This window comes from Ictalurus punctatus, chromosome 10 (assembly GCF_001660625.3).
Source record: "Ictalurus punctatus breed USDA103 chromosome 10, Coco_2.0, whole genome shotgun sequence".
Lineage (NCBI taxonomy): Eukaryota > Metazoa > Chordata > Actinopteri > Siluriformes > Ictaluridae > Ictalurus > Ictalurus punctatus.
The window spans coordinates 989,822-1,000,844 of record NC_030425.2 but is presented as its reverse complement, the minus strand read 5'-3'; the positions used below and the strand labels follow the sequence as shown (position 1 = coordinate 1,000,844).

Genomic DNA, 11,023 nt, shown 5'->3' with positions numbered 1-11,023 from the left:
AGCAAAAGATGACTATGGGAAGAGAGTTTAGCATTTCAGCTTGTATTTCCTGATATGTATATGATATGTAGATTTTTGAAACACCACAAGGTTGTATCAGACCACTCAATTTTTAGGTGAACAAAAAATAATTGAACATGGGACTGACAGGTGTTTGTTGTTACCCAGGTGTGTCGCGTTTAAACATCTACGCTGGGTTTTAGCCGTCAGTTTCACCTGTGAAGGCTGCGTTTGTTGTTAAAAAGGATAACATTGGGTATAGCCAATAGAATAATCTGGAATGTACTGCGACAAAAAAGAAACCACTGGTGTACTGAGGAACAGACACCGAATGGCTCGGCCGAGGAAAACGGCTGTTTACAGAAACGTTGCGAGAACTGTGAAGAAAAAACCTCCCAAAGACAACAGTCAGTGACATCACCAACGACCTCCACAGGGCAGGGTGAAGGTCTCATAATACACCGTTCAGAGAAGACTTCGAGAGCAGAAATATCAGCCGTACCACAAGATGGAAACCACTCAGCAGTAAGAATCAAAAGCCAGACTGGAATTCACAAAGAAATACAGAGATGATCCACAAAATTCTGGAACTGAGATGAACCTCTACTAAAGTGATGGAAAGACCAAAGCTAAGGATCTGCTCATGATCCAGAACATACAAGCTCATCTGTGGAACATGGTGGAGGTAGCGTCATGGCTCAGGCTTGCACAACTTCTTCTGGAACATTCTCTCTAATCATTATTGATGATGAACTCATGATGGAGCAGCAGAATGAATTCAGAAGTTTGTTTTCTATTTTCTGGTGCAGCAAAAGACAGGTAGATCAGATTTAGAGATCCAGATCCTTTCTGCCTCTGGATGGAGCTCAAATCTTCTCTAATTCCAGACTGCTGGGACTACGGCTGCTCCTAACGCCATACAGACTTCATATAAATCCATAATGAACTTTTTCCATACTATCTGTTGTTACCCAGATGAGGATGGGTTCCCTTCTGAGTCGGGTTCCTCTCAAGGTTTCTTCCTCTTAAAACATCTTAGGGAGTTTTTCCTTGCCACCGTCGCCACTCAGTGGCTTGCTCAGTTGGGATAAATTCACACCTTTAATATCTGTATACCATGTTGCTGTTTCTGTAAAGCTGCTTTGAGACAATGTCTATTGTAAAAAGTGCTATACAAATAAAATTGAATTGAATTGAATAGAAGTTTACAGGAACATCCTGTCTGCAGATTTACAGAGAGATACATCCGAATGAATCAGCAGGAACTTCATCATGCAGCAAAACAACGATCCAAAACACACTTCCACCTCAACACAGGACTTCATCAGGGGGAAGGTTTTAGACTGGACACGTCCATCACCAGACCTTCACCCAACTGATCAGCACCTCACCTCCTGAAGAGGAGACTGAATGGAGAAACCCCCCCGAAACACACAACTACTGAAAGAAGCTGGGGTAAAAGCCTGTGTTATTTGCTTTAGTTTATTGCAAGACTGTTCCCGTACTTTTTTCCACAGTGGTCTGCTACATAAGGTTCTCTGTATAGATGTGAACACCAAGAAATCAAAGCTGAAATCCTAAACTTTCATCTATTCAATTCAATTCAATTCAATTTTATTTGTATAGCACTTTTTACAATAGACATTGTCTCAAAGCAGCTTTACAGAAATATCAACATGGTATACAGATATTAAAGGTGTGAATTTATCCCAACTGAGCAAGCCGCTGAGTGGCAACGGTGGCGAGGAAAAACTCCCTAAGATGTTTTAAGAGGAAGAAACCTTGAGAGGAACCCGACTCAGAAGGGAACCCGTCCTCATCTGGGTAACAACAGATAGTGTGAAAAAGTTCATTATGGATTTATATGAAGTCTGTATGGTGTTAGGAGCAGCCGTAGTCCCAGCAGTCTGGAATTAGAGAAGATTTGAGCTCCATCCAGAGGCAGAAAGGATCTGGATCTCTAGTATCTCCATAAAATCGTGTGTGGCTCGGCGAAAGGAGAGAGGAGAGAAAAGATCATTATGACTGCGAAGTAGTAGAACAGAATCTAGTCAGGGTAGGCTTGAGTAAACAAATACGTTTTAAGCTTAGACTTAAACACTGAGACTGTGTCTGAGTCCCGAACACTAATAGGAAGACTGTTCCATAACTGTGGGGCTCTATAAGAGAAAGCTCTTCCCCCTGCTGTAGCCTTCACTATTCGAGGTACCGTCAGATAGCCTGCATCTTTTGATCTAAGTAGGCGTGGCGGATCATAGAAAACCAAAAGGTCGCTTAGATATTGCAGCGCGAGACCATTTAGTGCTTTATAGGTTAATAAGAGTATTTTATATTTAATGCGAGATTTTACTGGGAGTCAATGCAGTATTGATAATATCGGTGTGATATGGTCGTATCTTCTAGTTCTAGTTAGGACTCTAGCAGCTGCATTCTGGACTAACTGGAGCTTATTTATATTCCTACTGGAACATCCAGACAGTAAGGCATTACAATAATCTAATCTAGAGGTGACGAATGCATGAACTAGTATTTCCGCATCATGTAGTGACAATATGTTTCTTATTTTAGAAATATTTCTGAGATGAAAGAAGGCTATCCTAGTAATATTATCTACATGAGCATCAAATGATAGGCTGGAGTCAATAATCACTCCAAGGTCTTTAACTGCTGCACATGATGAAACAGAAAGACCATCCAGAGTAACCATGTGATCAGAAAGAATACTTCTAGCTACACGTGGGCCTAATAAAAGTATTTCTGATTTATTAGAATTAAGTAGAAGGAAGTTAATAATCATCCAACGTCTAATGTCCTTTACACAGTCCTCAACTTTACTAAGCTTCTGTCTGTCCTCTGGCTTCGCTGAAACATACAACTGTGTATCATCAGCATAACAGTGGAAGCTAATTCCATGTTTACGAATAATTTGACCTAGGGGTAGCATATATAAAGTAAAGAGCAGTGGGCCTAAAACAGAACCCTGTGGAACTCCAAAAGTAACCTCAGTACGCATGGAGAAATCACCATTTACATCTACGAACTGATAACGATCGGTCAGATAAGACCTGAGACAGGAGAGGACCGTTCCCTTAATACCAACAACATTTTCTAATCTATCAAGGAGAATAGTGTGATCTATAGTATCAAATGCTGCACTAAGGTCGAGTAACACAAGCAGCGAGACACAACCCTGATCGTAAGTCAGTAGAAGGTCATTTACTACTTTAACTAACGCTGTCTCTGTGCTATGATGAGGTCTAAATCCTGACTGATACATTTCATGAATGTTATTCCTATCTAAGTACGAGCATAACTGCTTTGCTACAACCTTTTCTAAAATCTTAGAGATGAAGGGGAGATTTGATATTGGTCTATAGTTGGACAATTGAGACGGGTCAAGATCAGGTTTTTTAATCAAGGGTTTAATAACTGCTAATTTAAGTGATTTAGGTACATAGCCAGTGCTTAGGGAAGAATTGATTATATTTAGAAGTGGCTCAATTACTACTGGACAAATCTGTTTAAACAAACATGTAGGTACGGGATCTAGTATGCAAGTTGATGAATTGGCTGAAGAGATTAATGTAGCTAGTTCGGTCTCTCTAAGCGGAGCAAAACACTCTAAACATTGATCTGATATTGCTACATTGTCATGTAATGGGTTTGTTACAGTACTGTCCGGTTTTAATTTAATGGCCTGTATTTCACGTCTAATATTTTCAACCTTATCATTGGAAAATCTCATGAAATCTTCACTGCTATGTAATGATTGAGTGTTTCTCTCTGTAGTGGTTGTATTCCTAGTTAATTTTGCTACTGTGTTGAAAAGGAATCTAGAATTGTTTTTGTTGTCTCCTATTAAGGTGGAGAAATAGATTTTTCTAGCATCGCCAAGAGATTTCCTATATTTCAGTAGGCTCTCCTTTCATGCTGTTTGAAATATCACCAGTTTGGTTTGATGCCATTTACGTTCTAATTGTCGAGTTGTCTGTTTTAAGGTTCGCGTTTGATCGTTATACCAGGGTGCTAATTTTTTTTCTCTAATTATTTTCCTTTTGAGTGGAGCCACTCTATCTAGCGTGTAGCGGAGTGTTGACTCCAAGCTTTCAGTCGCCTGATCGAGTTCTGTGTGATCTGACGGTGATCCAAATCTAATTGATGTTTCTGCGAGGTTATTTATGAAGCTATGTGCAGTAGCTGATGTGTAGGTAGGTTCATCTCATCTCCATCTTTTGATCTCAAAGCCCAAATGTCTTTGGTGTACAGCACAAACTAACGAATTGGACTTTGCTGTTCCAATAGTTCCATAGGGACTGTATGTACCTTTAAAACACACTATAAATAATGAGGTCTTTTTGTCCGTGAAATTGTCAAACACGTCACTGCAGACCAGACAAAGAAAATTGTAAAAACAACAACAACAAAAAGAAAACGGGACCAGGTCAAAGCTTTAAACTGCAGTAGTTTATTGAGAACTAAAAGACAAAGGACAAAGATAATAAGCACAGCACACTGAACTGAACACCTTACTCCAGCAAGCTTGTAACATTTCCTTACAATAATTAATAATAATAAAAACGTGAAAACAGATTTTTCTCCATTTGACAACTTATTGCATACAGTTGCAAGAAGAAGATGAGAAGCACTACATGGACTACTAGAGAGGAAACTTACACTATGACATAAATCAATACATTTCCGTCACTGATGAAAGATTAATGAGGCCCGTTCAGCGTCTCCTTCGGCGTTTCTGCGCTGCTTCTTTGCACTCGGATTTCATGCAGCCGCACGAGTCGATGTGAATGTATGTGAACGTGGTCGTTGATCCATCAGAGCAAATCATCTTCACTTGCTTCTGACTGGTTTTCTCTTCCTGACAGCAGGAGCATGCGTGCATCAGTGTGTTGGACTCTGCAGAGTACCTGTGATATCCAAAGCAGGACGGAGGAGGGACAGTCAATCACTCGAATGTTGCTAGCGTTTGTGAGATGCCAGAATGCTGTTGAGAATTTCGATTCATACTCACACAGAGGAAGTGCCACAGGTTCCCGAGCAGGAAGTGATCTCGACCGGAGATGTGCTTTTGCAGTTGTCATGGACCAGCACCGTGGTGTTCGTATGGACGTTACAGTTGCTCTGTGGAGTACCTAGAGAGCAAGTGGAGAAGCCAAGGGTCAGTCTTACAGGAAATACAGCATTTCTCAGGAAAAATATCATGCGCTGTGGCTTTCACTTACAGCTCATGCAGCAGCCGTCAGCATCAGTCGTCTCTGTTCCCTATAGAGAAAGAGAACCGTCATAAATGTGATTTTTTCCCCCTGTCATTTGTAGGGTGTAGAACAATTCATTAATATCGTCAGTGAAGAAGCTATAGAAATAGATATCGTGGTATTTCTCATTAACGAATAATGCTTAATTATCCACAAACTCAAATTTTCTCAGTACAGCCGTTAAAAACCTGGTGTATGTTCATAGAGCTAGTTAGCTAATGTTAGCGATGTACGATATAGCTTAAAATATGGTACAATGTTGACAGGTCTGACGACTTTTAAATAAATCCCTGAGAAAATGTCAGCACATTTCAAGACAAATTCGAGCTAGTTTCCTAACTAGCATATTGACTAGCATATTGACTAGCATATTGACTAGCATGCTAGCTATTTGGGATCACAGACAGACATGGGGACATTTCCAAATAGCATAGTCATGCTATTTTTATTTTATTGAATCTAACTGAATACCAGGTCCTAAAAATACCAGAGATGTATAGGATATATAGGTATATAGGGTATATACAGATATATAGGTAATAATTATTTGTGCCAAATGAAATTTAGATTGTACGCAGCGCTACAGCTCCCGGCCCACACGCAGCCTTACTAGCACGCTTACTAACGTTAGATTTCATAATATAAATTCAACTAGTTCTGAGGAAGAAAGAATGAAAACCAAAACTCACCGGGACACAGATTTCTGGGTTGAAATCGGGACATATTTTCTTGCTTTCCTTTACCATGGGGTCACCGTTAACATCCTGGCAGGTGTATTTCACACATTTATCATCAGGTGGGGAAACTGTTTCGTTAACCTGCGGACGGATCAGAAATGCCATCAGGGGAGATCAAATGTCTGACATTCTGTGTGTGTTTTAAAGGGTGTACTAGGGTTAATAAGCCAGGGTTAAAGGTATGCTGCACTCACCGGGATGGTCACTGTGACGTTATTAATCGTGACCACGCAGCTCGTCCTCACACACTCTCCACAGCACTTGCCAGGGACAGGCTTATTCTCATAACCCTTAAAAAAAAAACACAGGGTTTAGCATTATTTTTGTTTTTTTTCCTCATTTATTTTGGGGAAATGTTGTGAGTTTTTCCCAGTCTGTGCTTTACCTTGTCACACGTCAGATTACAGTCTTTTGGTGTGCACACCGGAGTCAGAAGTTCAGTGCTGGAATCCATCACCGTGCCACATTCGCATTCCTCACACACATTATCACTGGGCATGGGGGAGCCCGGCTAGAGAGTAAATACATTCATCAGTGTTAGGATGAATTAGCCTAGCGTAATTTATCAGATAACATGCCAGGTATAAAGAGGAATGAATCCTAGGCCCAACCTTACCTGATACATTGTTCCGTTCTGCACACAGACTTTCATAGGTTCTAAAAAATAAAAAAATGTGGAGTGTTCATTTTTATTCTATTTACTCACCGTTTTTTTAAAGTGCCTTTTGTACCATTGTAATGCCCGTGTTTAGGTCTATTTTATAATCTTGCGATTCTATTTTATCTTGACGTTTATGCTTATGTATACTCACTGCAGGTGTATGTAGGACAGCAGTCTCCTTGTTTTGAATCCATGTCCTGGGTGAAACCCAGAGGGCAGCCCACAGTGGTCATCACACACTGAGTTGGATCACACTCTGCAGGGGAAAAAATGAGCAAAGCATAAACGTCAAATCACTTTCCAATCTGAAATCCACCTTCTCGTCTTTTCATCAAAGTGCTGGTGGCACTGGTGGATATGGAAAAGCCCCAGATCATCTCCGTAATAGAAATATGATATTTATGAGTTTTATATATACGATGATTATACAAAATGATTCTTCAGGTGCGTTAAAGGAAATCAAGCCCGTAATGATGAATGACTTTTTTTTTAAATGGCTACTAGTCCTTTTAGTGATACATAGATGGTGCCACATCACTCACGACATTCGTAGCTCTCACAGCAGCCGTCTGTTTTGTTTCTGAGAACTTCTCCAGCTCGATCACAAGTGGGCATCACCTCGGTTGGACATACCACTGGGTTACACTGTATGCTCAAGGTCTCACCATCACACTCACACATTTGGCAGCCAACTTGCCAGGTTTCGTTCGGCTGAAAAAGAAAGAAAGAAAGATGTAAGGTGTACGCCGTATACAGTACTCAAAGCTCTGAGGCTGTAGGATCAGGATAAGTGAATAACGATCTAATGGTTAAAAGAGATTAAAACAACATTGTGTGGTTCGATTAAAAGAAACAGAGGAGCATGATGGTGTGCCTCCTTCATGGCACTCATAAACCAATTCAAGTCTGTTGGCTCTCAGGGACATGTATTCGTCAAGTTTATGAATACTTACCATTTTGGGAGTGCCATCAGGGCCTATGCAAGCTGGAAAACAACGACAAAAGCACAGGTCAAAAAAGACATTTGTTCAACTCTGCAGATGATCTGAAACGTCATCTTAAACACAAACACACATGTTTTACAAAGCTACAGAAGTTGGAGGTGGTGTATTACCGCAGGACGTAACGCAGACACCCGAGTATGTGTTGAACAGCGTGGTGCCTTCCATACAGAAACATCCCTCCTGCTTTTCTGCAGATTCCATTATCTCCTGGTACATGGTATTATGCCTGGCATGATCACAATATGCAGTGTTTGTTATGTTTTAATTAATCATAAGATTAGGATGATTATGTGTTTGTTTTTTAGTGTGTAGAGGGTGGGGGACATTACTGAGAATTGCAGGTTGGAGGAACAGCAGGGCCACAGGCTTCATAGACTTTAGAAGAAGGACATGTAACCTCTGCAAAACAGGTCATGTTTATGAATAACATATCCACATTGGCTGGACTGTTACCACACCAGACCTGTATCAGACCATTCCACTAATATACTACAAAATAATCTCGCAAGTGACTCAAGAAAGGATTATAAATGTGCAGAAGTTTAGCATAATCGCTCACCGCATTCTCCGTTAGTGTAATTCCTCCAGTTCAGGCACATTCCTGCCTTAGCGCATGCGGATGCATAAGCCTGCAGGCTCGAGCAAGCAGAGCTTCCAGAGCACACATCCTGTGTGCAACTTTTCATATATGGATCTAAAGGAATGATGCTACGGCATTCTTCAAACACACTGATGATGTGAGAGAGAGAGGAAAAAAATTCTTTAAAAGTAATTTTTATACCTCTATTTTTTATCATATGCTGTAGTGCCTGTAAAAAGTTCCTCTGTAATTATTTTCTTTATATCATTTTTTTTCTTTTTTTTTAAAACTTTTGTTACTTCATGTATTTTGCTAAATCTGCCGGTTCATATACTTTGCTAAATGACTAACATTATGTTGCCACAGTTTTGACAGAAGCCATGCATTTTGGCCACTTGCTATTGTGCTCTAATGTGAAACAGACACACAAACAGGTACGTGAAGTACATTTCCATACATTGGGATAGAAATGTACTTCATGTCCCTGTCTGTGTGGCTGTTTCACATTCTAGCGCGATAGCAAGTGGCCAACACATTCTAAAAACATTGTTTTTACATTGCTTAACTGAATGTCTAGCCTATGAAAGAAAATATAAACATCCGTGTTTCCATTATGCACGCTGTTATGCTGAATATTCTGAAGACGAACAATAAGTTCAGACCCATTTGAAAGGAACAAAGTATTTCTTTGTCTACTTGTTAAAATTAAGTATACAGTCATGCCAGCTTGCTAACTAGGCTTGATTTAGATTGGTATCTGATCATTTATTTCAAAATCTAATTGCATAAACCTTTATCTGAACTTTTAGACAACTACTCAATCAAATAAAACATGTAATCAGACATGAACCTAATTAGGATATTGTTGTTGCTTTTCACCTGCTGTTGAAGAGCTCACAAATGCCTGGCTGGCATGGGTAGGGCGTTGTGGAGGGAGAAATGGTACTAATGGTAATTGGAGGGGGAGTGGTGGGTGTTATGCACGTCTTATTGGGAACCTGCCACTTTGGTGCAGTGTGCTCACAAGACTCGATTTGACCAGAGGGTGACCTGCAGTCATTTGTTTGACTGTTATCACAGGTCCCTGGGAAAAGAATGATGGAATAAAGGATATGCTATCAATCAGTTTGCTTTGATTTATCATCTGTTAAAGTATTTGATCTATGTCTTCATTAAATGAGAGATTTTACTCACCACATAGACCTTCTGTATTGTTCTGAAACTCAGAGAAGGGCAAGTCAATGTTAAAAGTGTTGCCTGTGTAGGTCACTTGAGCCTGAATCTCTGGAATCTGCACTGTGACCTCCATGCCTGTGCTTGTGATGATGTAATTAACATTTTTGAAAATAGGATAGACTTGTTTGTTATTCACCAACACCTGCAATGTTTTAGAAAGACATACAAAACAGACATTAATTTTGTGATCTACATAGTAGCTGGGGAATATGATGGCAGGAACAGTACACAAGAAAAACATCATAATATTAGAGAGACAACATTACCACATTGGTTGCACCATTTGAAGTCATTTTCTGGGTCAGAATAACATCCTGGGAATTGTATGTAATTATCAGGCTCTGTGGGCAGAAGGAGCTCCCATCGCTGCATACTCCCTTGTCAAGGATGATTTTCAGATTTTTATTGTAAATTTCTTGAACCAAAATGTATGAGCAGTTATCACTGAAGGTATAAGCGGTTCCATCAAATGTGACATAATGAGAGCCACTCCATCCACTACAAGAGCCTGTGTTAACACATGTCAAATAAATATGATAAACCTTTGAAATTAGCAGCATGCATATGAACAGAGACATGATCAAGTCATATTTGTAAATGCTTCAATATAAATACTCAGCTTACATTCACATTCGTATTTGAAGCAACAGCCAGTGTCATCGTAAACCTTAATGGGTGTTCGGCCATTTGCACAGTTTATCTGTTCAACTGGGCTACACTTGTGTGGTTCATAGATGACCGAGCCATTGGTACATGTTGCAGTGGTGCAATTATCCACTTTCCAGGACTCCCCATCCTGTAATTGTTTAAAAAAAAAAAATTAATTGATTATTGCAAATAAAACTATAATGTTTATAATATATTCTAGAAAATAGCAGCTTTGCAGTGGAAAATCTACTACTACTATCTACTTGTAAGATATTTCTGCCACTAATTTATGTGCAATAATAATAACTTCTTCTGGAAGTAATAGCTACATTCTTAAGTCTCATAACTACACATTTTTCTTGCTGGTTTTAATGTAGTTACTGAATAAGTAGTTAATGCGTATTACACTTCAGGTTCAACAACTAAATAGTAAGCTCGGATAAATAACAGTTAGAAGTTTTGTCTAAAATTACCTTTCTTGGTGGGTTAATAGTGGTACAGTCTGGGGCTACAGTTGTAGGAAGCGTGGCAACAGTGGGAATACTTGTTGGAGTACTTATAAATGCTGTGGTACTGAATGGTGTTGTGGTAAGTGGAGGTGGTGTTGTCAAACAGGAATATGACTTTGTATCAACGTCGCAAGTGGCATTGCAGTATGCAATATAGCACCACCCAAAGCCATCAGTTACATTATAAATGATAGTGTCTAAAAAATACAAGACATTTGATATAAATTACAATTTTAAATATACAATAATAATATATTTTTGTACATACATATATATATATACATATATATATATATATATATTTTGTATATACATATATATACATATATAATATGGTTGCAATCAAAATAATTCAACCCCAATTGCAAATCAGGCAAT

At 39.3% G+C, this 11,023-nt stretch overlaps 1 protein-coding gene across 1 annotated transcript in view; it reads right to left on the bottom strand.

Moving 5' to 3' along the window:
* Window positions 1-4,445: 4,445 nt before the first annotated feature.
* LOC108271166 (mucin-5AC) overlaps window positions 4,446-11,023 on the bottom strand; it is a 29,672-nt gene continuing 23,094 nt past the window's right edge. Inside the window, exons 31-48 of the mRNA XM_017478518.3 lie at window positions 10,610-10,842; window positions 10,113-10,284; window positions 9,755-9,996; window positions 9,447-9,630; window positions 9,132-9,336; window positions 8,232-8,401; window positions 8,002-8,071; window positions 7,783-7,898; window positions 7,622-7,653; window positions 7,211-7,379; window positions 6,820-6,924; window positions 6,624-6,664; window positions 6,393-6,518; window positions 6,202-6,297; window positions 5,960-6,088; window positions 5,238-5,277; window positions 5,027-5,147; window positions 4,446-4,922 (exon numbers count right to left, since the gene is read on the bottom strand). Of these exons, the coding sequence (XP_017334007.2) occupies window positions 4,730-4,922; window positions 5,027-5,147; window positions 5,238-5,277; window positions 5,960-6,088; window positions 6,202-6,297; window positions 6,393-6,518; window positions 6,624-6,664; window positions 6,820-6,924; window positions 7,211-7,379; window positions 7,622-7,653; window positions 7,783-7,898; window positions 8,002-8,071; window positions 8,232-8,401; window positions 9,132-9,336; window positions 9,447-9,630; window positions 9,755-9,996; window positions 10,113-10,284; window positions 10,610-10,842 (2,444 nt within the window). The 3' untranslated portion in view covers window positions 4,446-4,729. The remainder of the gene's footprint in view (window positions 4,923-5,026; window positions 5,148-5,237; window positions 5,278-5,959; window positions 6,089-6,201; window positions 6,298-6,392; window positions 6,519-6,623; window positions 6,665-6,819; window positions 6,925-7,210; window positions 7,380-7,621; window positions 7,654-7,782; window positions 7,899-8,001; window positions 8,072-8,231; window positions 8,402-9,131; window positions 9,337-9,446; window positions 9,631-9,754; window positions 9,997-10,112; window positions 10,285-10,609; window positions 10,843-11,023) is intronic.